We start from the raw sequence: 25,749 nt of genomic DNA on the forward strand, positions 1-25,749 counted from the left end.
GCTGTGGTGGATGGCAGAGAGGCCAAAATGCAAACAACAATGTTGAATGCTACTACTGTGGTAAAATGGGTCATATGGCTAAAGACTGCTACAAAAAGCAGAATGACATTATGAATGGAAAATTGCAGCAAGGCAATTATGCATCTTCTAGTAGACAGGGTGATAACAGAAATGAGCATCTGTTTATGGTGCAGCACATGACCGATTCTGTGACAAGTGCAGAAGAAAGCAATGATGTGTGGTATGTTGACTCAGGTGCGTCAAACCACATGACAGGTCATGCAGAATGGATGTAGGATGCAAGGAAAATGGAAAGACCAGGATTTGTGGTGAGGTATGGGATATGATAAATGCAATTTTCACAAAGTGGGAATATTTGAAATCAAAGGGCAAAAGAAATTATTGCCTAAAGGAAGCAAGAAGGCCAGTCATGTGATGAAGGCTTTACCCAAGGAGATTTGAGCCACAGCATGGAAGAGTATGCAAGGAATAAAGGATGAGACTCTTCTTAAATCCGTGCTTGGTAGATTTGTATCTTGCGATCTCTCTCTGGAAGAAATGGGCAATGAGTTTGATGAGTAAGTAAACCTCTCTCCTTTGTATCATGATTATTTTATTTATTTTAAATTAATCTCCACATAAAAAGTATTTCAAGACATTTGATTTTTAGAGTGAAAGTAGAATAAATTCTACATGTGTTTTAATGCAAGCATAAAATATATATGCGAATGCAAGAATAGATGATCCGACAGTTGAACATGCTGGATTAGGAAGCTGTTTGAGAAGAATACCCTGAGAGTTTTCTTGATGTGTAAAAACATTGAACTATTATTTTGACAATATTTTTTAAGAAACGAGGTGAAAAGGGATCTGAGAGTACCATGATGCTTGCTAGTTTCAAGCAACTCATTGATCGGGTTATCAAAATGCATGCAAAGGAGATGGGACCTATGAGTGAAGCAGGATTGGCTTGTCTTGGCTTTAGCACACTCCGGTTACCCCTATCATTGGAAAGCTCCGATTGCATACACAGAGCTTTGTAGACAGCAAGGAATTTTATATAATGCCTCTTGAGGGCTGTGATGCCTTGTTGGGAATGCCTTGGGAATGTCCTAATGGGTGACTCCCCCCCGGTGCAAATAGACCCTTAAAATCCTTAAACCATGGGAAAAAGAGACCCCCTCCCATTCTCCCCAACGGAAAGTCGGATTGGAACAAGATTATAAGGGGGTGATCCACCCATCAAGTACCCCCTATGACGGTATCTAGAGCACCAATCCGCTCAAAACAAGTAGCCCAAACGGAGCGCACTAGTTTACAGCAGAAATACAAGAAGAAAATCTTAAAAGAGAAGGAAGAAGAGGTTATTTCAAGTGTTTTCTCGACATAAACGAAGCGGGAGTCAAATAAGTACTACCAACTCTACAACACTTGACTTTTGCTATAAAATAAACCCCTTTTCTAAAATTACAAGTCATTTTCTCTCTTGTATTACTAAAAGGGAAGAATGGAAGGGGAAGGGATATTTAATAATGAACTTGTCCTTTTTCCTCCACTACCTGAAGGAGATAGGGAGAGAACACCATCACCTCCTCGTGATGTAGATGAGAGTTTTACACATATTGAGTATGATAACCCACATATAGAATTACCTTCATCTCTCCTTCAAGAATCTCTTGATAGGGAGTTTTCCTTCAGAAATGAAGGGAGAAACGAGTTCAACCAAGAGCAAGGCGCTAAGTTTACGCCTTTAACTCAAAATCTTGTACACATGGATTATAATCCAAGTGCAAGAGGGAGAGAGGAGTCTCCCGTTGATAAGCTAGTTTCTCAACTTAGCCATATGATTAAATAGTCCATTATGACAAAATTTAGGACTAAGAGAGTGCTGAATTTTGGGGATGAAGACTTAGGTACCCCCTCGAAGAGAGCCAAATTTCAACCTAGAGAGAGAATAGAGTTCCCAAAGTATGATGGAGCAAGAGAGACTGATAAAATCATCAATTGGATTTGCCATTTTGAGCTATATTTTGCCCATCAAGATAAGACCGACCACGAGAAGCTTGCTCTTACCACACTACATCTACAAAAGGATGCTTTGATGTGGTGGTCTTTATCACAAACGGGAAAAGAGCCTATTCTTCGATGGTTCAAATTTGTAGAGCAACTTAAGGCCACTTTCATGCCTCCGAGGCATGAAGAAGAGTTGACCTTCCGCTGGGAAAGGTTCAGGCAATTTGCAAACGAGAGTAACGCTGAATTTACAGCTAGGTTTTGGAAACTCTCTTTAGAGTTACCTGAGAAGAGCGAGGATGATAGAAGGAAGAAGTATTTAGCAGCCCTAACCTCAAAAGTGAGGTATGAGGTTGAAATGTTCAACCCAACCACCTTGAAAGACATCACTAAATTGGCTGAGATTGCTGAGAGGAAATTGGATCCTCATAAACCCTTTAACAAAGGAAAAGAGAAAGCTATTGTACAAAATGTCAACAGCCAATCATGTCCTGGATGGATACCATTTCCTTCCATGACTGACGATGAGAAGAAAAAGATAATTAAGAAGGGTAAATGTTTCGGATTATCATGTACACAGATTGGTATCTGACATGTACTAGGTACATAAGACTAGCTCAGGTAGCTTGGGAAGGCTTAGAGCTAGGCAGGCTTGATTCTCGAGTTGAGTGGCAAGGGTATGAACCAGATAGAGGTCTTCGCTATTTTTGGCACTTGGGGCTCGAGTCTATATAAGGGGCCCAGAGGTTTAGTTCTCAAGGAGTCAATGGGAGCAAGTCTCATTCCCAGGTGCTAGGTCTGATCTTGGATTGAGTCGCAGACGCGTGCCTGCATCATAGCGTAGCCCAAGGCCAAGCAGCAGATCCCAGGCTTCACAACACCACCTGGTGGTATGGAATACCGGGTTGGTTAGGATCTGGTTGGGAGTTCGTGCCAGTAGCTCAGCTCATGGCTCGGAGGGGACATCTCCTGATTTGGGATCGCATCTCGTAGATGTCATAGTTGGGTGGTGAGCCACGTTGGTGTGTTCTTGTGTTTGCTTACAGATCAGAGGTTTCAAGAGTGCTGGGATCGTGTCAGTTGGTATCAAAGCCAACTCCTAAGGTAGAAACTTCTGTTGTGAGAATTTTGGACGTTTTTTTCTCCAGGTATGCCCTTATTTCAAAATTCATGTTCATTACCCTACTCGTGCCTTATGGTTCATGGTTAAGGGTGGTGTTTAGATAGGGAAAGAAGGAAGGAGAGAGAGAGAGAGAGAGAGAGAGAGAGAGAGAGAGAGAGAGAGAGAGAGAGAGAGAGGGTGAATTCGCAGGAAGCAAGGTGGAGTGGAAGAGAGGCCATGAGAAAGGTCGTTTGTAAGGGGAAGAGCTTGGGAGTAGATCGTTAGTTGTAGGAGTTAGCGTAGGGAAAAAGTAGGAGCAAGTTCTAGAATGAAAGCAGAGAGCAAGGACGGGATGGGTGATCAAGATATGAACTACCATGGGGAAGATGACTAGGGCCTCTATGATGATTTGATTACGAAGTGAGCCTTAAGTGAATTCACCACTGCTCTTGATGAAAAGTTTGAGCAGGTTAACACTCAAACAGGGTTGACATAGCAACTCCACGGGATTAAGACTACACTCACACTTTTGACAAGCATTCACAAACTCTTTCCTGAAGACCCCTTCAAATTCTATCCATGTTGGAGGCTTGGGTCGGAGTTCCTTCCACCACAATAAAGCCTTTCCTAACATAAACCCTATTGCAAGCTGTATTTTCTTGTCATCTGGATAAGGGTAAAACTGGAAGTGTACTTGCCACTTGTGCAACCAAGTGTCAACAACCTCCTTGGTACAAGACTTCTGATCTCCGAGAAAAGGATCTGGAGTGATGTTTATACCTAATAATGAATCCATGGCATCCACATGCGTGAGTGCATGAACAGAAGGAGGAAGATTACGATATCGTAGGCAAGCTTAAAGCCCTCGATATGTCCAAGTTGAATCTAACTTTTGAGGTTTATCTTCAAAGGTTTTGGGATTCACAAACCAGAGCTATAAAGATGGATCCAGTGACCTTGTTAGGTTTCTTTATGGATAGTTTGCCTAACTCGTACAAGTTACAGATCAAGAACAACAAGTATACCACTTTGCAAGAGGCCATGAATTATGCGCACATATATGATGATACCATGGCCAGCACAAAGGGAACCACAGTTACCAACATGGGTGGGAAGAACAAGAGGAAGTTCTTCCAGTCTACCACTAGTACCGGGGAGTCGAAGTCTTTAGACAACGCCTCCAAGAAACATTCGACTCAAGCGAAGAATGATCGTGCCCGTTTACTTTGTACCTTGAAGCTAAAGAAAGAGGGATGTTGCTTCATATGCGAGGATCGGGGCCACACTACGAATGATTGTCCTAAGCGCAAGAATCAGAAGCAAGCATCAAGACCGAAGCTCCATGCGGGTCCAAGTACCAAAGCTAAGGGAGCTAATTAAGTTTCAATGACAGGTATTTATGTAAATGTTATTACCTGCCCACTTTCTTGTAACTGCACTTTTAATAATTCGTTATTTGGTTCCCATGATCTTTTCTGAGTTTGTGGAGAAGTTAGGGACCAAAGAGTTCACATTCTCTTTAACCCGGGCAGCTCTCACAACTTTGTTAATTACAAACTTGTGCAGAAGATGGGGCTATCCACGATACCTAGCGATCACACCTACAAGGTGCAGCTTCCAGCTGGGAAGCAGTTTTGGGATTGCAAGATTGAAGCACTTTCTATCCGGATTCAAGACTATGCAGCTGCTCTTACATGCTATGTCATGCACTTGGAGCATGAGGACTTGTTAATCGGAATAGAGTGGTTCTTTTTTGGATAAGGACACCCAATTTTGTATTCAGTGTGATAATATTCCCTCTTCTCAGGGACCTATTGTATCTGCGATGCAGCTTCGGAATATATTAAACACTTCTCATTATGATGTGTATCGGTGTGTTTTGATTCTTCTTTCTTCATTTGTTGTCTCTGTTAATAACAAGAATGATTTAAGTGTGTTTGAACACCTTGAATTGAGAACGTTGTTAGATGATTTCATGGGATGTATTCCCTGCTAAACTGCCAGAAGATTTACCTCCACAACGGGCAGTAGACCATCGCATAGATTTAGTACCTGGGGCTCAACCTAATAGTGTTCCACCTTATAGGATGAGCCAGTTTAAGGAGGATGAGTTAGCTTCACATCTACAGGATTATCTGAATATGGGCTATATTCGCCCAAGTAAATCACCTTGGGGAGCACCTGTCCTCTTAAGAAAGAAGAAAGATAATTCTTGGAGAATGTGTATAGATTATAAACGATTGAATAAAGTGACAATTAAGAATCGATACCCTCTTCCTCGTTCTGATGATTCGATAGACCATTTGGCTGAAGCGAAGTATTTCACTAAGATTGATTTGCGTATGGGTTATCACCAAATCTGTATCTATGCTAAACACATAGATAAAACCGCATTCCGAATGGGATATGGCCACTACGAGTTTCTCGTATTACCTTTTGGTTTGACCAATGCTCCTGCTACCTTCTAGCAAATGATGAACGATTTGTTCAGAGATTTTTTGGACAAATTCGTTGTCGTGTTCTTAGATGACATCTTGGTATATAGCCAAACGCTAGAGGATCACATAGGACACCTCCAGATTGTCTTTAGTTATTCTAAGACAGCATAAGCTCTATGCCAAGATGAGTAAATGTGACTTCTTTATGAAGGAGATCATTTACTTAGGACACAAGATTTCTTCTGAAGGTATTAGCATTGATCTAGATCGTATCCAGAAGGTTTTAGAATGGCCTATCCCTCAGACTGTGAAACAACTTCGTTCTTTCCTAGGATTCACGGTATTTCTACGAAAGTCTGTGCGTGATTATTCACACATCACGAAACCCCTGACAGACATATTGAAAGGTCGTGGACACAGGTCTACTCAACTGATCTCTTGGAATGATGCATTGGACAAGGCTTTTAAAACCTTGAAGTTAACTATCAAGGAAGCACACATTCTTGCATTACCCGATCCTACCCAGCTTTATGTTTGATTTTGCCATTGGGGCAGCTTTATTCCAAGAGGGCAGACCTGTAGCTTTAAAGAGTAAGAAGCTAGATGACACCCAATATTGTTGGCTCACACTAGAAAAAGAACTCTATCCGGTTGTGTATGCTATGAAGGTTTGGAGACACTACTTGTACGGTTCGAACTTTCTTGTATTGACCGATCATCAGTCAATCAAGTATTTGTGTGATGGGTCTGAATTGCGGGGACGAAAGGCTAGATGGCCAGAATTAATGCAAGATTTTGATTTTGAAATACGTTATCGAAAGGGTTCACTGAATAGTGTCACGGATGCCTTAAGTCGAGTCAAGTTTGTAAATGCTATGTCATTTACGAAAATATCCTCAGACCTATTTCAATCCTTGAGAGGGCTTTGCGCAAGTTATAGTCATTTCAGTTCTTATTGGCAAAAAGTCCAGGATGGGAGCTCCATGGTTGACTAGGACTCAGGGATTGTGCCACCTATGGTACACGTAGCGGGAGGTCAGTGGATGATTAGGAACGGCTTGCTGTTCCAAAATGGAAAGATATGTGTGTCAGATGTTTCGGATCTTCGATCCAAGATTCTCTGGGAGTGTCATGATGCTCCTAGTGCTAGACATCCAGGTATACATCGGACTCTGTCTCTTGTGAAGCATATCTTTTATTGGCCTAAGATGCGTGCATTTATTGAAAACTATGTGGTAGGTTGCCGGGTTTATTAGGTTTCTAAGGCAGAACGCCTTAGAAGCGCTAGTTTATTACAGCCATTGCAAATCTCGGGTAATAAATAAAAAAGTATTTCTATGGATTTTATTACCGGTCTGCCAAGAACGCGCAAGGGTCATGACTCCATTTGGGTCATAGTGGACCGTCTGATAAAAATGGCTAGATTCTTACCTACTAGAACAACTATTTCAGTTGTTCAGCTGGCTCACGAGTTTGTGGACCACTTGTTTAAGTTGTATGGCTTGCCCTCTGACATAGTCAGTGACAGGGACTCGAAGTTTACAAGTAACTTCTGGACTTTGGGAAGTTAGAAACTACTCTAAGTATTTCCTCAGATCATGCACAATCTCATGGTAGTACAGAGAAGGTCAACCAATTGGTTGAAGATATGCTTCGGGCATATGTTTCTAAGAGACAATCTTCATGGAAAGATTATCTACCTATGATAGAATTTTCTTATAAAATGCGAAGCATTCGAGTACTAGTTACAGTCCTTTTATGCTTATGTACGGGTTTCAAAATAAGTCACCAGTTATGGTTGGGTTAAAGGGAATCCAAAATGATGATGCAAAGACCTTCTTGCAAGACATGCAAGAAATGTTGCAGTTTGCCAAGGAGTCTATTAGAAGTGCCCAAGATCGGGACATATTTTATGCTAATAGACATCGTTCACCTAGAGAGTTCTCTGAAGGAACAATGGTATATTTGTGTATTCCCAAGGAATCCAAGAGCCTAAGTACTGGTTTGGTTCTGAAGTTATCTCCCAGATACTGTGGTCCGTTCAAGGTTATTAAAAGAATTGGACCAATTGCATATAGACTAGAATTGCCTCCTGATAGTACATCCAGTATTTCATGTCAGTAGACTGAAAGAGTTACTGGGTGCGTTTGCCAAGGAGTCTATTAGAAGTGCCCAAGATCGGGACATATTTTATGCTAATAGACATCGTTCACCTAGAGAGTTCTCTGAAGGAACAATGGTATATTTGTGTATTCCCAAGGAATCCAAGAGCCTAAGTACTGGTTTGGTTCTGAAGTTATCTCCTAGATACCGTGGTCCGTTTAAGGTTATTAAAAGAATTGGACCAATTGCATATAGACTAGAATTGCCTCCTAATAGTACATCCAGTATTTCATGTCAGTAGACTGAAAGAGTTACTGGGTGCGGATGATCAAATTATTTCTCCTTAAGAAATAATAGAAGTTAGAGATTTGACTTTTATTCCACACGAACTGAGAGTATTCTTGAATTTCGGGATAGACAGATTCGTAATAGAACTATCACGAAATACAAGATCAAGTGGAAGGATCCTGTTGAGGAGGATGCAACATGGGAGACATTATAGAACCTCTAGAGGACGTTCCCGGGTTTTTTAGCGAACTCAGGAGTAAGTTCTTAGAGGAGGGGAAGTAGGTCATGTGCGCGGATTGATATCTGATATGTACTAGGTACACAAGACTAGATCACGTAGCTTAGGGAGGCTTAGAGCTAGGCAAGCTTGATTCTCGGGTTGAGTGGCAAGGGTACAAACCAGATAGAGGTCTTCGCTATTTTTGGCGCTTAGGACCCGAGTCCATATAAGGGGCCTAGAGGTTTAGTTCTCAGGGAGCAAGTCTCGTTCCCAGGTGCTAGGTCTGATCCTGGATTGAGTCACGGTTGCGCGCCTACATCATAGCGTAGCCCAAGGCCTAGCAGCAGATCCCAAGCTTCACAGCGCCACCTGGTGGTATGGGACACCAAGCTGGTTTGGATTTGGTTGGGAGTTCGTGCCAGTAGCTCAGCTCATGGCTCGGAGGGAACATCTCCTGATCTGGCATCGCATCCTGTAGATGTCATGGTTGGGTGGTGAGCAGCCTGCTCAGATTCCTCACGTTGGTGTGTTCTTAAGTTTGCCTACAGATCAGAGGATTCAGGAGTGCTGGGGTCGTGCCATGGATGTAAGAAACATAAGCCAGGGCATCCATGGCATAAATGTCCTACTCTATTAGCCAAAACTGCCAAAACAAATTCTGTAAAAGGAAAAGGCAAAGCATCCAAGCAAGAGGGCGAGGCTTCTACCTCCTCATCCCAAGACTCTACGGTGAACATAGAACCAAGAGTAAATGCCATCCATTCAACCAACACTGGTATATGGATGTGTGAACTGAATAGAGAATAGACATATTCATTGTGGAGTATAGATGGAGAAAAATCCGTGTAGAGCGTCTGATAAGATGAATAGGGCTGAAATAGAAGAGTTGGAAAAAGAGATTGAAGGTCTATAGTTTCTATAGACTAAGTAGCTCTCCATCACAAAATCATCTATAGCCAAGGTCTACCTAGTTCAATAACACATTTGGGTGAGAGAAACTTTTTTGAATACTGACCAGTGTGTTGAGAATATGTTTTAGCTTATTGAGCAGGTTACTATAAAGAGATTTCAGCAGCTTGGTATTCAGAAGAGAATTCTGAGTATGAAGAGATATTGAAGAGGCACTACAGTGGTACTTCTGCATTTTGAATATTCAGCATCAAGAGGAACCAGAACTTGAAGATGGGATTTAAGTTCTGATTCAGTAGAGATCGTGTACTGCCAAGAGAAGAATATTTGCAGATTATGAAGAGAAGAGGCAAATGCAGAAGTAAAAGAGAAAAGCGTACGCAAGAGAAAGAGACAAGAGAGGATCCAGAAGAGGACTTCTACCCATTCAACCAAGACGGAGTGTCATGACAAGAGAAATCACTAATCCGTGATTAGTAGACATTAAAACATTATTATATACTATACGCCAATGGTGTATTATGTATTTGTATTTATGATGGACACCGACCGATTTGTTATGGCGGTGGATCATCTCAGTAGATAGGACTAGTCGAGCTGGAGCCACTACTTCAGACGGCATCAAATTTGGACATGTGATACTTATTCTATTAATAAAAATGTGCACACACGTGTCTAGGTCCTAGGGGCAATAGGAAGGGAAGGGTGCATTAAGGTGCATTGAATGGTAGATGCATGGGTCATAGGCTAAGGGTAGGTGTAAATGGGAAGATGGAACTTGAGTGACCTCAAGGGACATTAATGAAAGGGTATCACTCTTTCATTGTGAATCTCACACAGCATTCTTCTTTCACCTTGCATTCATCCGCCATCTCTCACACACCTTGCATGTAGGTCAAAAATAGAAACAAGTACTCTCACGAGGGCACTCTTCCCCATTGGAGGGCCAATCGGCATTCAAATTCTGCATGCATTGCACACATTTGCATTCTTGAGAAAGTTGGTTCTTCACATAGGGTACATGCTTTGGTGGACACATATAATCGGAGAATCTCCCTAGAACATAGAGGGAAGAAGCATGTTTTGGATGTCAAACTAAAGGAAGAGTCAGTCCCTCTTGTATCTTCTTTAGCTATATGCTCAGTAATGAAACATCATATTTCTGCGTACTTAGTTTTTGCAAAGGATACTAGGTCTGATGATCCACAATTTGTATTCTCTAAGCTTGATAAAGAGCGGACTGGTTTCCTGAATCAGTTTAGAGAATGTTTTTCTGACTCGTTGCCAGGTGAACTTCCACCTGAGAGGCCTGAGGATCATGCAATTGATATAGTGCCAGGCAGTAGTCCACCAAACAGGGCACCTTACAGGGTGAGTGCGGCTCAGCAAGAAGAAATCATGAGCCAGGTGAAGGACCTTTTGGAAAAGGGGCTGATTCAACCCAGTTCTTCCTTTTACTATTCACCGGTTTTATTGGTGCAAAAGAGTGATGGTTCTTGGAGAATGTGCATTGATTATCGTGCACTCAACAAGATCACCATAAAAAACAGATTTCCAATTTCAAGGATTGATGATATCCTGAATAGACTGGAAGGGTCAGCGATTTTCAGTCGCATAGATCTCAAGAGTGGGTATCATTAAATATGCATTCGTCCAGAGGATATTGTGTGACATCCCCTCAGCTTCTATTCAGTTGACCTCAACTAAAAAGCTTCCTTGTAAACATCCAAAAGCTGTGGATGATTGGACAACATGTCTTCATCTATCCACTTAGCATCCAATGCCGTATAATTTTTGAAATTTACAAGATACTGCAAAACTCCTTGCCCTGAGGGCCTTTGCATACAGTATGGTACACAATCTGCTCTGGCTGAAGGACCTCCTCCAACTCATCTACTTCTGGTGGATCCTCTGATACTGGCTCTGTAGGCTCTGGCCCCTAGAATTTCTTTAGAAGACTCGCATGGAATGCATTGTGAATCCTCCAATGCTCTGGCAATGCCAACCTGTATGCAACTTTATTTATTCTTTTTGTAACCCTGAAAGGGCCATAGTACCTGGAAGATAACTTTGCATACACTTTTTGTTTGCCTTCAAACTTGCGGAGCCCAGCTTTTTCGAACTTCCTTGAGATTCAACTGTTTCCTATGCTTATCTGCAACTCTTTTATGCTTCTCTTGAGACCTTTCAATGGCTATCCAGACTTGGCTATAAGCTGTCTGGAGGTCTCTCACAAACTGATCAGCTGCAAATATTTCATCCTTGGTCCTCAGGATAGGTGGCAGAATCACCTTCCCATAAATGACCTCAAAGCGGGCTTTCCCTGTAGAGTTGTGTACTGTATTATTATAAGCAAACTCTACCAATGGTAGGTACTTTTCCTAGTCTGAACCTTGGTCACCCACGTAGCATTTCAGCATATCCAATGCTGTAGAATTTGCTACTTCACTTTGACCATCTGTTTGGGGATGGAAAGAAGAAGAAAATTTTAAATTTATCCCCGTATTATCAAATAAAGCTCTCCAGAATAGACTGGTCATTCTGGGATCTCGATCACTGATAATGGACTTAGGCATACCATGGTGCTTAAAGATTTGTGCCATGAAAACCTTAGCCATATGATCTGCTTTTATGGTTTTGCGAACTGAAATGAAATGAGCTTGCTTGCTGAATCTATCAATGATAGTCCGAATCATTCCCTGACTTTATCTGACTTTATCTTGGCAAATCAAAAATAAAGTCCATTACAATACAATCGCATCATTCCCTGACTTTATCTTGGCAAATCAAAAATAAAGTCCATTACAATACTTTCCCACGACGCCTGAGGCACGGGAAGAGACATAAGTAGGCCAGGGGCTCTTTGTCTATCATACTTCACTTTTTGACACGTAAGGCATTCAATAACAAACTATGTATATCTTTCCGCATCTCTGGTTAAAAGAAATCTCTCTCTAGTGCTTCAGTTGTTGCTGTAATTCCTCAATGTCCAGCATAGGGAGGTGCATGGCATTCCTCCAAAATCTTTTTCCTCATCTCTTGGGTGATGCATAGGCAATCATTTTTCATTAAATACCCATCTTTCAGGGAATAGTGACAAGTGGACTGCCCCTCTTGCATTTGCTATAAAATCTCACCAAAATCTGCATCATTAGCATATTGCTCTCTCATATCTTCCAGGTCCTGATGATAAGCAATAGTTACATTGTTGACTTGGGGTCTTCAGGACAAGGCATCTGCCACTCTGTTCCGAACTCCTAGAGTATGGACAATCTAAAAATGGTACATTGATAGCATGTTTGCCCATTTCATATGCTTCTCGGAAAACTTTGTCTGAGTCAAAAAGTATCTCAAACTTTGGTGATCTGTTTTAACTGTAATATCTGCACCCAAAAGATAATGCTTCCATGTATGGATGGCATGGATTACAGCCAATAACTCTTTCTCATAGATTCCCACATATCTCTCTGCATCCCGGAGTCTGTTGCTCTCATAGGCCACTACATGACCATTTTGATGCAATGCAGCCGCAACACATTCCCATACACGACGTTTGCTCAAACCTGCTATTGCCTACTTAGTTTACAGCCAAGTATTTCCCTTTTTTCACTTTCAAAACTTAAAGAAATCATACTTTTCAACTAAGGGAATCTTTAATAGATCTGCAAATTTCACCCTCATATCGTACAATAGATGCATGACATATACATTTAGTATCATGACGACACAGAATATTATTGACATATACTTTTCACCAAGGGAATCTTCAATACACCTGCAAATTTCACACTCATATCTTGCGATAGGTGCACGACATTGCAACTTTAATCTCTAGCATCTTTTGAAATCTCATCAACAGGATTATCTTGCACCTCTGCCTTTTCATCTTCCACCTGCTGTCTCTCTTGCTGTTGAATTGGATTGTCTTCTTCTGATTAAATGGTTTTATGCGCTAAAGCTGGCTCTCTAAACCTGAAAAGATGGTGTTTTCCATGAACATTGTTGTCTCTGTATCTCCCAAGTGCAGGTTCCGAGGGTGTTGGTCAATTACAGTCATGTCGTTGCTTTCAACAATAGATCTGCAAATTTCACCCTCATATCTTACGATAGGTGCACAACATATACATGTAGTATCATGACGACACAGAGGATTATCGAGAAACAACGCCTAGCTATAAGTAGGATATTCGACAAGAACAAACGCAAATTAGAGCCATCAACAATAGGTTGAATGTTCCTAGATAGAATGCTAAGTGAATGGAATATTGACTGCTCGCAATGCATTAAGAGGCTACAATTCTACACATCATGTGGAAAGTGCGAACTTTGGACTAGGAAAAGCAAAATACTTATGCAATCTGATAGTCTAGGACATCTAACTTAATCCCTCCTTATTGCTTCTTGAATGTCTTCCTACACGTACATGTCGAGAAGGCTCACGAAGAGCTAGCAACATGTACAACTTGCAAGGCATGTCTATCACACCCATTCTAGAAGCTCTACTCTATTCCTTATGAAGCCGAGTACATACAATCGATTATTCGGGCAAATGTGTTCCACGTGCAAATGTTGTCGATATTAGATGTCAGCCTAAATATTACAAGAGTGATGCAGTCATTGCCTTTCCCCTTAGGGGGCCTACCGCACCCTAGTTGGATATTATATGTCCCAAGTAATGGATTTCTTCCAGGAGGAATTCACTTTTCTTGATGTTTGCATAGAGCTGATGATTTCTCAGCTCTTGAAACAATATAGCAAGATGTTCCTTGTGCTTTTCTTCGGACTTAGAAAAGACAATTATGTCATCGAAGAAGGTACCACTAAACTGTCTGTAAGGTCAGAAGATACGATCCATCATCCTATTGAAAGTAGCTGGGGCATTTGTTGTCTATTTACTCGCTTGCACATCTATGCACATAAGTTAAGAAGTTTGTGATTCCACACCCCACATCACACTGTGTGAGCTCCTGGGCATTACTATCAGTCTTTCGCTGTGCATACCCTCTGTTGGGTAAATTTCTAACATGGTGTCAGAGCCCAAGTAGGAGGCTCACAGCTCTGGGAGCCTGAAGGCAGGGACCTTGCTGAAGGACGACCTTGATTTAGAAGCTCTTGGAAATTGACTTCCACGACTAGAGGACAGTGCCCTTGCGAGAAGGAGGGTGACTCAGGTTCAGTCAGGTGCGTTCAGAGTTCTGGTCTACTAAAAAAATTGAGTTTGGTTGACTTTGCTGTGTCATATAACAGCAGAGATGTTGACCTCTATAACCTCTTCAGCCCCTACTCTCCCTTCCTCCTCCCCCAGTTTTCTCTCATTCACTATCCCTAACTTTGGAGAGTCTGGGAAACTAGAAGGGACCAACTACCCGATCTAGAAGGTGAAAATCCGGAGCCATTTAGTGGCTCAGAAGTTGTGGAAGCTGACAACCGGAGTGGAGGTGAAGCCGGAGGACATGGTGGACAGGCAAGGGAAGATAGTCATGGTAGTAGATAGAGAGGAGCTCGAAGCTTGGGAAGATAGAGATGTCCATGCCTTGGCATTAATCATAGGGACTGCGGCAAACTCTATTCTTCCACATATCCAGATGACCGAGACGTCAATAGAGGCATGGGTCACTCTGAAGGATCTATATGAGACAAACAACTATAGAGAAATGACAGGGTTTGCAGTGGAGCGATCAAAAAATAGACAATACTCAGACGCAACTGAAGAACGGAACTCAGAAAACATAGTGCCTGTCGGTAATATGAAAAATTGAATACAAGAACCTCAAGCTGTCGTGTCTCAAGGACCGTGGCTGAGGTGAATAAAAAAGAAGATAGCAGCAGAGGGAGCGTAACGCAGTCCTCCGTGTAGCTCGATGATGATGAAGATAAGGAGCAGATCTGGAGCAGGAGCGGACAGATCTGGAGCACAGGAGCAGAAGAGACAGATCTGGAGCAGGATGGGACAGATCTGGAGCAAAAGGGACAGAGCTGAAGCAGAGGAGCAGATCTGGAGCAGAAGTTGGGGCAGATCTGGAGGAGAAGATGGAGCCGCCAGGAAGCAGGAAGGAGAGGCAGAGAGAAGGCAGCAGCCAGGAGGCAGAGAGGAGCAGATCTGAAGAGGAGAGGTAGAAGTGGAGCAGGCGGGGCTGCAGCAAAGCATGGAGGAGAAGAGGAGCAGCTGCAGGTCCTGTCCTGTCAGAAGGAGTGTGGGGGCTTGTGCCTTTATAGGCCAGACCTAGCTGGTCGGCCAACTGGTCGGTGGGCCGGCCAACTGGTCGGCCAACTCTGGTCGGCCAAACTAGCTGGGCTTTCTGGCCACTTATTTGGCTGAGGTGGTTGGCCTTTTGGCTGGCCTGTAAGCTGTATAGATTGCCCCAAAAATTGGGGATTGTTAATTGCTTAATACCCCCTCTCAATTGCCAATTTGGAGGGGCAGACATTGTGAGCTTGGAGCTTCGTGTAGGGATGTAATGCAGAAGGTCACAAGAGGAGTGCCCTTGCAAGGGAATTGTTCACTTTCTCAAGTGCCTGAGTTACACGTATGATACCATATAGAAATAAGAACACTGTGAAGCTTGAGAGAATAAGCCACCCCCTCTCACCGCCGAAAGGTGGAGGAAAGAGCAAAGGTAAAGAACAAATTTGTCGTAGCAGCACTGATAATCCAGAGATGGTAGGATTCCTGCCAAAGGAAGAGATCATAGCTGAACACTGAACCAATGTGTGCCTGATCTTAGACCTCTAGAGAGAGGAGTCTATCCCCGCCTCCATGAGTGTAGAAGAATCGAAACAACAGTCATCAAAACACATATGAACAGAAAAAGGGTCCCGCCTAGGGAGAACTTGTAGATCCTGGAAGTCGATGCCGATGGTAGAGATGAAGGACCATGACCTCCTTGTTCGAAGGAATGGGGAGTGTCAAGCCCGAAACCGAAAAAGGGAGGGAGGGATGGGAGTAGAAGATGGAGTTTTGAAAGGAAGGGAGGGATGGTAGTAGAAGATGGAGTTCTGAAAGGGAGGGAGGGATGGTAGTAGAAGATGGAGTTCTCTCCCGTAGTGCGCAGCGGAATGAAGAGGAAACTGATATGTTCATAGGAGTGATGCTCCCTGTACCTATGGCCTCCTTGAAGAAGCGGGATCTTTAGATCATCAGAGATCTGGGGTCTTTAGATCACCATGGCTCTGATACCATATAGAGAAATGATAGGGTTTGCAGTGGAGCGATCAAAAAATAGACAATACTCAGACACAACTGAAGAACGGAACTCAGAAAACATAGTGCTTGTCGGTAATATGAAAAACTGAATACAAGAACCTCAAGCTGTCGTGTCTCAAGGACCGTGGCTGAGGTGAATCAGAAAGATGATTCCATGTAGAGAAACTGTAGAAAAGATAGCAGCAGAGGGAGCGTAACGCAATCCTCCGTGTAGCTCGATGATGATGAAGATAAGGAGCAGATCTGGAGCAGGAGGGGACAGATCTGGAGCAGAGGAGCAGGATGGGACAGATCTGGAGCAGGATGGGACAGATCTGGAGCAGAAGGGACAGAGCTGAAGCAGAGGAGCAGATCTGGAGCAGAGGAGCAGAAGTTGGGGCAGATCTGGAGGAGATGGAGCAGCCAGGAGGCAGGATGGAGAGGCAGAGAGAAGGCAGCAGCTAGGAGGCAGAGAGGAGCAGATCTGAAGAGGAGAGGTAGAAGTGGAGCAAGCGGGGCTGCAGCAAAGCATGGAGGAGAAGAGGAGCAGCTGCAGGTCCTGTCCTGTCAGAAGGAGTGTGGGGGCTTGTGCCTTTATAGGCCAGACCTAGCTGGTCGGCCAGCTGGTCGGCCAGTTCTGGTCGGCCAGACCAACTGGGCTTTCTGGCCACTTATTTGGCTGAGGTGGCTGGCCTTTTGGCTGTCCTGTAAGCTGTATAGATTGCCCCAGAAATTGGGGATTGTTAATTGCTTAATAACAACACCTCTTGGATTTTGCTTCTTCAGCATCAACTCTACAATCGTGATATGGAAGAAGGAGATACGGTACATAGCCACTTGACGAAGGTCAAGGTGGTGAGGGATCAGCTGGCAGCAGTTGGTCAGAAGACACACTCATGCCATTTGGCCTTGATGGTACTGAGGAGAATACCTCGGAGTTTCAAGAGCTTTGTTACGACCGTGACAGCAAGACAGAGGACCAAACCTCTAATGTTTGAGGAGTTGGGTCCATTACTGCTACAAGAGGAAGCTCGGGAGAAGCTCTAAAACGACAACAAAGATGACAAGGCGATGTTGGCGAAGGATAACGCTGGCAAAGGAAAGGGCAAGCCTAACAATGGCAAGTCCAAGAAAGACGACGCTGACGACAAGAAGACTTTGAACAAGAAGCAGAAGAAGAAGTTCTTCTACTGTGATACACCATGACATTTTGATATGCCATGACATTTTGCAAAGGACTGCAGAAAGAAAAAGGCGGATCGGAAAAACAAAAAAGGAGTTCGACTCAGATTGAGAGAGAGAGGCCAAAGCAAATGTGGTAATCAAAGACTTGTTTCTGGTGACATCACCAAGTGTTACCGAGGTCAGATATGTTGACCAAGAAATAACAATAAGGATGTATGACATAGAGATGTGGGTCGACGAGGAGGCAGATGCCTTTGTGAAGGTGAAGGAGCGAATGGAGCGCTTGGTACCTTCCAAGTGCGTGGTTGTTGACACTAACACGAGGGTGGATTCCATGGAGGGCCCTGGGATCTCATGGTCAGATGGATGTTGTACTTCAGAAGGGGAGAGTACAAGATTACACAGGCTCTTGGTGGGTGCCTCGATGAGGTTGTATACAAGGTTTGCTTTCAGAGCGAACACATAGGCAGTACAACAGCTGGTATGTACTTGATATTTCGCATTTGAGCCTTTATAGCATGCTATGGAGAGTCTCTGCTATTCATTTTTCTCAGGAGATACGAGATTGGAAGGAAGTGGCCTTCTTCGAAGGCAGAAGGGGAAGTATTGGTGCTTCTTCAAATCTCGGGCACAGATTGCTAGAAGGTGATGGACAAAGAGTACTGAAGTCAGAAGAGTACCTGCTCGAGAACTCAGCGAGAGTTCATGGTCCAAGTTATCTAGAAATATTCATTGGTTGTAGATCTTGCCAAGAAAGGACAGGTTGAAACAGACCCTCAGAGCATGGTGCCTAGAAGACTCCAGGTTGTTCACTCATTATGAGGGGGACAACTGGAAGATCATGACGGTGGGATTGCTCGAGTTCAAAGGCGGGAACGTGACTGAAGGAGGTGGTGCCAGGAGGTGCTACCAAAGATGGACCTGTGTACCAGGATGGTGTGCGGAAGCGGAACCAAACCTGGTGGAGTAGGAGCCACTGGATGAAAAGCCAGGAAAAGATTTCGGCATCAAAATGTTCCAGAGGACTACCACCAAGAAGTTATTGGAGCATCATCATCAACGTGTTGGCATTGGGCCTGGATGTGTCGGTGAGAGGGGGTGTTGGAATGGTCACCTCCCCATCTGTAAGCCCCCATATGAGGAGAGCATGGGAGGGGTGAACCTAGGCAGAAAAGATAAGGGAGGGGGCTGCCACATAGGCAGCACCTCACAGGGAAAGGACAGCCATAAGGGGCTGCCACATGGGCAGCACATGAGCTGTCATGTGGGCAGCACAGCAGCCTTTTAGAGGCACTTCAAGGGCTGTCTATACGGGCTGGAACAGGCCCCAAATAGAGGCAGACAGGTGGTGCTGACATCAGCAAGGGTGTGCAGACCCGGGACAGGTGGCACAACTGTACGGAGCAGTACAGAGGGTGTGCAGACCTGGGACAGGTGGCGTGCAACTGTACGGAACAGTACGGGGCTGGATGAGACCTGTTGGAGCAGCAAAGGAGGTTGCCATGAGGCAGGGACCTGCCTTTATATAGGCTGGGCCCTTGCCTTGATTGGAGGGGCAAGGCCCTAGAAGAGTGGGCCCAAAAAGCCCCTATGTGAGCCCTAATACAGCCACAGACTGGTCGGCAAGTCTGGTCGGCCAGGCTGGTCGGTTTTTACCAGCCCCCTTTGGCACCTATAAAAGGAGAGCCTCCAACCCTCATTCATCATCACTTGAAGCAGCAGTTGGGGAGCAGACAGCAGCAGCCTCAGGCCCACCCTTGGACCTACACACAGGAGGAGAAGGAGGCTGACATAGGGCTGCAGACTGAGCTCAAGGTGCTGCCCACCTAGGCTGGCTTCCGGACAGCAAGGTGGAAGGGATCTAGACAAAGAGTCTACATATGCTCGAGGTAGAGCACGCGGGCTCAGAGATCTAGAAGTGCCAAGCTTGTAGTAGAAGGACCTTTTGGTATTCTCTTCTGGACGGACAGAAATATAAAGTGTTGCTTCTATATTTGTCTCTGAGCATTGTCTATTTACTGGCTTGCACATCTATGCACATAAGTTAAGAAGTTTGTGATTCCACACCCCACATCACACTGTGTGAGCCCCTGGGCATTACTATCAGTCTTCTGCTGTGCGTACCCTCTGTTGGGTAAATTTCTAACATCCTTAGATACTCCAGCTGCGGCGGCCGCAAAGGTAAAGAAAGCAGAACAAACCCTACAGTATTAAAAGGAAGGCCGCTGCTGTAGTTGCGGACAAAAGGGACATGTGTGAGGGTAGTGTCCGAATTGGAGGGTAAGGCAAAGACGGCTACTTTGATCAAAGTTAAAGGTAATGCTATCTCTTCCACTCATACCACAGTTTCGGGTCACGATGGTTGTAACTTCAACATGAATGTAATTAAACCCAATCATCTAATATGTATCTACAAGACTATAACGGGTCATAATATCTTCAACGCTAAACTTGCACAAAAATTGCGAATCCTAACACAGGCGAGTGACCATGTCTCAGATTCCCCTCACTCAAATTGCCACCCACATGCCACTTCCGGCTTAAAATGGGAAAGTAAATTTATGCACGGCACAGTACACCGCTCTCGAAATGTCTCAAAACTCAAAACAATATCACTATTTAGACTGTCCTCGCACCTTGTCTGTCCAACATTTGTACGCACGCTGTGGCGTTCAAATTTCCATGCTCTAAAAAGCATTCCACCATCTTTTCACCTATCGCCTTTCCTCGTTCTTCGGTATCTGTAATAGCCACGGCTGTAGGTCCGGCCCCACTGATGGTGCACCCAAAGGCGCCAGCTCGCAGTGCAGCCTCTTTCACTTGAACCATACCGGGAATCAGTGGCATTCTCTTTGGCTCCACGATGGAATCCGACGAAAGCGACTTGCCAAGAAGAGGAAGGTCGCCCTGCAAAACAGCTGCTACGAGAGCTGCAGCCTGACTGCAGTTAAAGACGTGATCACCCATGGTAATGTGTTGGGGGAGAACAGCTCGCATCCTCTTAGTGGGAGCCTCAAACGCAGGGCTTACAAGTACGAAGAAAAGGTCAGGTTGTGCAGGAAAAGCCAGGGGAATGAGACGCAATGGTTTGTAGCTTTGCACTAAAACAAAGCCCCCCATCAAGGAGGGGGCTACGTTGTCAGCGTGGTAGCCACTCACGGCTGCTTCCGATTCCAAGCCAGCAAGCACAAGCTCTGCCTTCGATAAGGGACTCCCGAAAAGCGCATTCACGGCGACCGCTGCGGCTGCAGCACTAGCTGCACTGGACCCTAAACCGCTACCAAGAGGAAGACCCTTATGGAGCGAGAGAGAGATGCCCACGGATCGCACACCCAGGAGCTCCATAGTGGCCTTGCCGGCAATGCCAGCACAGTTGTGCTCTGATTTACAGCTCAAGCGACCGGAATCGCCGGAGATGGAAGAGATGGCGATGGTGCCAGGGGGGACGTCGGGGCTGATGAGGGCAGAGACGTGGTCACCCAAGCCATCGACGGCGCATCCGAGGAAGTCGAAGCCAGGGCCGAGGTTGGCGATGGTGGCGGGGGCGAAGGCAAGGGAGGAGGGGAGGAGGGGGGAAGGCTCGCAGGAAGTGAGCTGGGAGAGGCTGAGGCTATGGCTATGGCTATGGAGGAGGAGGGGTTTGGAGGGGAGAGGTTTGGGGAGCTTGAAGGTGGAGAACGTGGGCAAGGCGAGCTCATCGCCATAGCCACAACTTCTACCAAGGAAGCAAGAAGAGGTAGAAGAGGAGGAGAATATCTCCATAGAATTCACAAGCAAATGAACAAGGAAAAACTGCAGAAGGAAAAACTCTCGAAGGAAATTGACGCAAAGGTTCTCTTCATGCTCACTTGTGATTTAGGAAGTAGTAGCGAAGGAAAGAAGACTTTTAGCTCACTTAGGGGCTTAGCATATGGGAAGAAATAGGATGGGAATGGGAAAAGGTGGTCCCATGAATATTTCTATCCTATTCCCATCCCACCATGTGCTAACAAAATCTTGAAATAGGGATGGGTTTAGGAGGAAGAGGGGACACATGGCATCATTTCATGAGTTTAGGAGGTGGGGACCACTTGGGGACAAGGATACATGTCATCCTTGCATGTTTTTGAATCCCTAAAAAAGGGGAATCCATTCGAGCTGCGGGTTTAGAGGCCATGGTCTACTCCCATTCTAAATCCATCCTAGACCACTTGGTGTAGGATGGGAGTAATGGTGACAAAAAGATTCCCATCCTAAACCCATGCTAGCCCAATCCATGTGCACCATCAAGTACGATTTATCTTTGAGATTCCGAATGCTTTTTGGGCCTGCTTCTTTAATCTAGCCAATAGAAACGAGAAACCGTGTGAAATAATCAAAGCAACCATCGACACACACACAGATTCCACGCTTGATGGTCTCCCCTCGAGAGAATGCAGACGATAGATTTTGTTTTGAGCTCGCTGAAATTGTTGCTGCTGCTGCTTTTTGTGGAAATATGCTTAGATCCAACGCCATGTTAGTTCCAAAGATTCTTTCAAAGATTTGGAAACGAACCACGCTTGTAGCATCCCAAGTTATCAACAATATCAACAGCTTAAAGCAAAAGTTTTGTTCGATTTGGGTGGTGCCCACGAATTGCAGGCCCCCAAATCCAAACAGTAGGCTTTCTTTACATACTATAAAGCAACTCGCCTAGGAAGACTTCAAACTTCTCTCTCTCTCTCTCTCTCTCCCCCTCCCACATGATCCAATTTTTTAGCTCCATGCCCCCTCCCTCTGATTTGCTTCACGTAATGGAACACACCCTGCCTGATTGTGCATCTCGGACTCCACTGGAAAGCCACGACACGCATTCAGTCGATCAGCTATCAGATGGGTGCAAACTTGCATTACCATGAACTTGGCTTGCTATCGGACCATGTGCCTGTATTTTTTATAAGATCCGGCCAACTCCAGGCAACCAGGTGCCCCTAATTCCATTTGTCGGCAATAGGCAACATGAATAACGGATTGCAATCACCAACGTACATAGCTTATATGAGGCTTCCTTTCATAGGAGTGTTCACGAAAAACCAAACTTTAATGTCAAGTGAATGGCAGCTTAAATTAACATTTGAATTTGAAAAGAGAGGGTTTTAAAACATGCAAATTTAAGGCAATTTACTTTATAATTCATGCTTAAAACTTGCAAATTTTCAATCTAAAACTTTAACATTTTCAACTTGAAGGTTTCTCTATCTGCTACGAAAAGCATTTTTTCTGAACACTATCTCCATGGAGGAAAGTCATCGGAGGACATTCCAAGTGAAAAGTCCAACTCCACCCCATTCCCCCACAAGAGGCCTAAGGAAGAGGTTTGAGATTCATACATACATACATACATATGTACGTCCATATATATATACATGTACGTACATACATACATACATTTATTTTAAATTTTTTCACAAGTGACTTTAGTGGTTCGAGTGTGAGATACTTTGGTCAAGTTTTTAAATTAAAGGCTTGATTCCATCTAGGAAAAGGCCATGATCGGATGGCTCAGATTAGATTTGAGCCAACCTCGGCACTTAACGGGGAGGCCAAAGGTGAGCTCAAGTCCAAGAGCCAAGCTCTTTCATGGGACTGCAACCTCACTATGGTAGGATTCACACATGTCCAAATGGATGTCTGGGATGGGAAATGGTGTTTGGGTGTTGATGGCTTTCACACATGATCAGACATTGTAGAAACTTCTGAGAGTGCTCTCAATGAAAGCAAGAACGGAAGAGGGAGAGAGAGAAATAGAGAGCCACACAAGTTTTGGTGGGTGCAGAACCACCCTAATCTTCTTTTTCATTCATTTATATATGTGTTTGAGTATTGTACATAACCGGGGTAAAGGCACAGTGACCTTTAACCCCCACAACCTCCCACTTAAAGGACAATGTGCCTTTAAGGGAGAACAACCAGTGAGCATACTATCCAATGCCCATCAATACACGACAATACTCAAACCGCTGACTAGGTAGACTCTTCGTCAGCATATCTGCAGGGTTATCATTTGTATGAACCTTGACAAGCTCTATGCGCTTGTCCTCAAGTACCTCCCTGATGAAATGGTACCTGACCTCAATGTGTTTGGTCTTTGCATGAAAGACCGGATTCCGTGCTAGCTGAATAACACTCATGGAATCACTATGCAATGTCGGTACACCTGTATGAATCCTTAAATCTCCCACTAGCCGATCAAGCCATATAGCCTCCTTGCAACCCTCTGTGGTTGCAACATACTTAGCCTCTGTGGTAGACAAAGCAACACACTTCTGTGCACGAGACATCCACGACACTGCACCACCTGCAAAGGTGAACACATAACCAGAAGTGGATCTCCTACTATCCACATGCCCTGCATAGTCTGAATCTGTGTACCCAAGTACACGCATGTCTCCTCTACCAAAGTAGATGCACATCTCCTTGGTACCCTTTATGTACCTCATGATGCACTTAACTGCCTCCCAATGCCTCTTTCCTGGATTAGCCACATACCGGCTAACAACTCCCACTGCAAATGCAATGTTTGGTCTAGTAGCTATCATAGCATACATAAGACTCCCAACTGCTGATGCATAAGGAACCTTGGCCATCATGGCCCTTTCCTCATCTGATTTGGGACTATCTGTATGACTCAGTTTCACATATGGAGGCAATGGAGTACTCACTGCCTTCCCCCCCTCCATATTGAAACGCTGCAATACTTTTGTAACATACTCTTTTTGTGAAAGCCAAAGGAGTTTCCTACTCCGATCACACGTGATGCGCATACCAAGAATATGACCTGCAAGTCCCAAATCCTTCATATCAAAGGCCTCATGCAACTTGGCCTTTAATGCATCTAGCTCATAAGTATTCTTGCTAGCCAATAGCATATCATCCACATATAGTGCCATGATTATCAGGGTATTATCCTTAGCTCTTTTAGTGTAGAGGCAGTGATCAATTTCACTCCTTCTAAAATCCTGGGACCGAATGAAAGCATCAAACTTCTGATACTATTCTCTAGGCGCTTGCTTAAGACCATAGAGACTCTTCTTCAGGTTGCAAACTAAATGCTCTTTGCCCTTTTCTTCAAAGCCTTCCGGCAGCACCATGTAAATTTCCTCATGCAAATCCCCTTGCAAGAAAGCTATCTTGACATCCATCTGCATAAGCTCCATATCCTCTGATGCCACTAGTCCAAGCATGCATCTAAGTGTGGTCATCTTCACAACCGGAGAGAATATCTCATCAAAGTCCACACCCTTCTCTTGCTTGAACCCTTTATCGACCAAACGGGCCTTGTACCTAGGCACATCATCACCTGTGACCTTCATTTTGTAGACCCATTTATATGGCAATGCTTTCTTTCCATGTGGCAAAGAAACCAAGTCCCAAGTCTTATTCTTCATAAGTGAACTCATCTCTGATTGCATAGCCTACTCCCACTTGCGTTGATCCTCGTGCATCATAGCCTCTCTGTAGCATCCCTGCAATCAGTAAGCATCACATAGTCTACCCCTGGAACAAACCTATCAGGCGGTCTAGACACTCTAGATGACCTTCTCAAGGGCATTTCAGCTTGCTGTCCCACTTGCATATCAGCCACATTTGGCTCATCATTTCCACCAATAGATGATCCATCATCTACCCTTGATTGTATACCTGTGGGAGTACTTGGTGGTACCATTTCTTGCACATTTGGTGCATGGACAACTTGCTGTCTATCAACATATGCAGGTGGATTCACATCCTGGAAAGTGATTCTCCTCATTTCCACATCCCTCATGGGTGCCTTATGCATCTTCTTCTCATTGAAGACTACATCATGGTTGCGTATGATCTTCTTTGCTTATGGATCCCAGAGATGATAGCCCATCTCTCTACTTTCACCATAACCCAAAAAGATGCATTTCCTAGACTTAGGATCTAGCTTCTTTCGAAGCTCTTTTGGCACATGTGCATATGCCTCACACCCAAATATACGCAAATGAGAGTAAGAGGGCTTCTTGCCACTCCATGCCTCTTCAAGAATACCACCATCCAAACTCTTACTAGGTGATCTATTGATCACATGCACTGCAGTCTTCATTGCCTCAGCCCAAAAACCACCAGAAAGACTTGCATTGGAAAGCATGCATTGCAACCTTTCTTGAATGGTACGGTTCATCTTTTCTGCAACTAGATTTTGCTCTGGAGTACGAGGGATGTGAGCTCCCTCTTAATCCCACATGTATTATAGAAATGCTGAAAGTCATGAGAGAGATACTCTCCACCATTGTTAGTCCGTAGGCATTTAAGCGTTCTACTT

At 44.3% G+C, this 25,749-nt stretch overlaps 1 protein-coding gene across 1 annotated transcript; it reads right to left on the minus strand.

Annotated features, from left to right (window-relative positions):
- Window positions 1-12,753: 12,753 nt before the first annotated feature.
- HSK (homoserine kinase) lies at window positions 12,754-21,269 on the minus strand. Its single transcript, XM_087380502.1, has 2 exons — window positions 20,050-21,269; window positions 12,754-13,137 (listed from the first exon to the last, which is right to left on the minus strand). Exon 1 carries the CDS (start codon window positions 21,201-21,203, stop codon window positions 20,061-20,063), a length of 1,143 nt encoding a protein of 380 aa, XP_087236628.1. The 5' UTR covers window positions 21,204-21,269; the 3' UTR covers window positions 12,754-13,137; window positions 20,050-20,060.
- Window positions 21,270-25,749: the final 4,480 nt, after the last annotated feature.

Source organism: Dipteris shenzhenensis, chromosome 10, assembly GCF_047967505.1.
Source record: "Dipteris shenzhenensis isolate YYH24624 ecotype China chromosome 10, Dip_SZ_1.0, whole genome shotgun sequence".
Classification (NCBI taxonomy): Eukaryota; Viridiplantae; Streptophyta; class Polypodiopsida; order Gleicheniales; family Dipteridaceae; genus Dipteris; species Dipteris shenzhenensis.

Excerpts from the sequence above, each read along its gene's own strand:
- HSK (XM_087380502.1), bottom strand. The coding sequence starts at position 21,203 with ATGGAGATATTCTCCTCCTCTTCTACCTCTTCTTGCTTCCTTGGTAGA.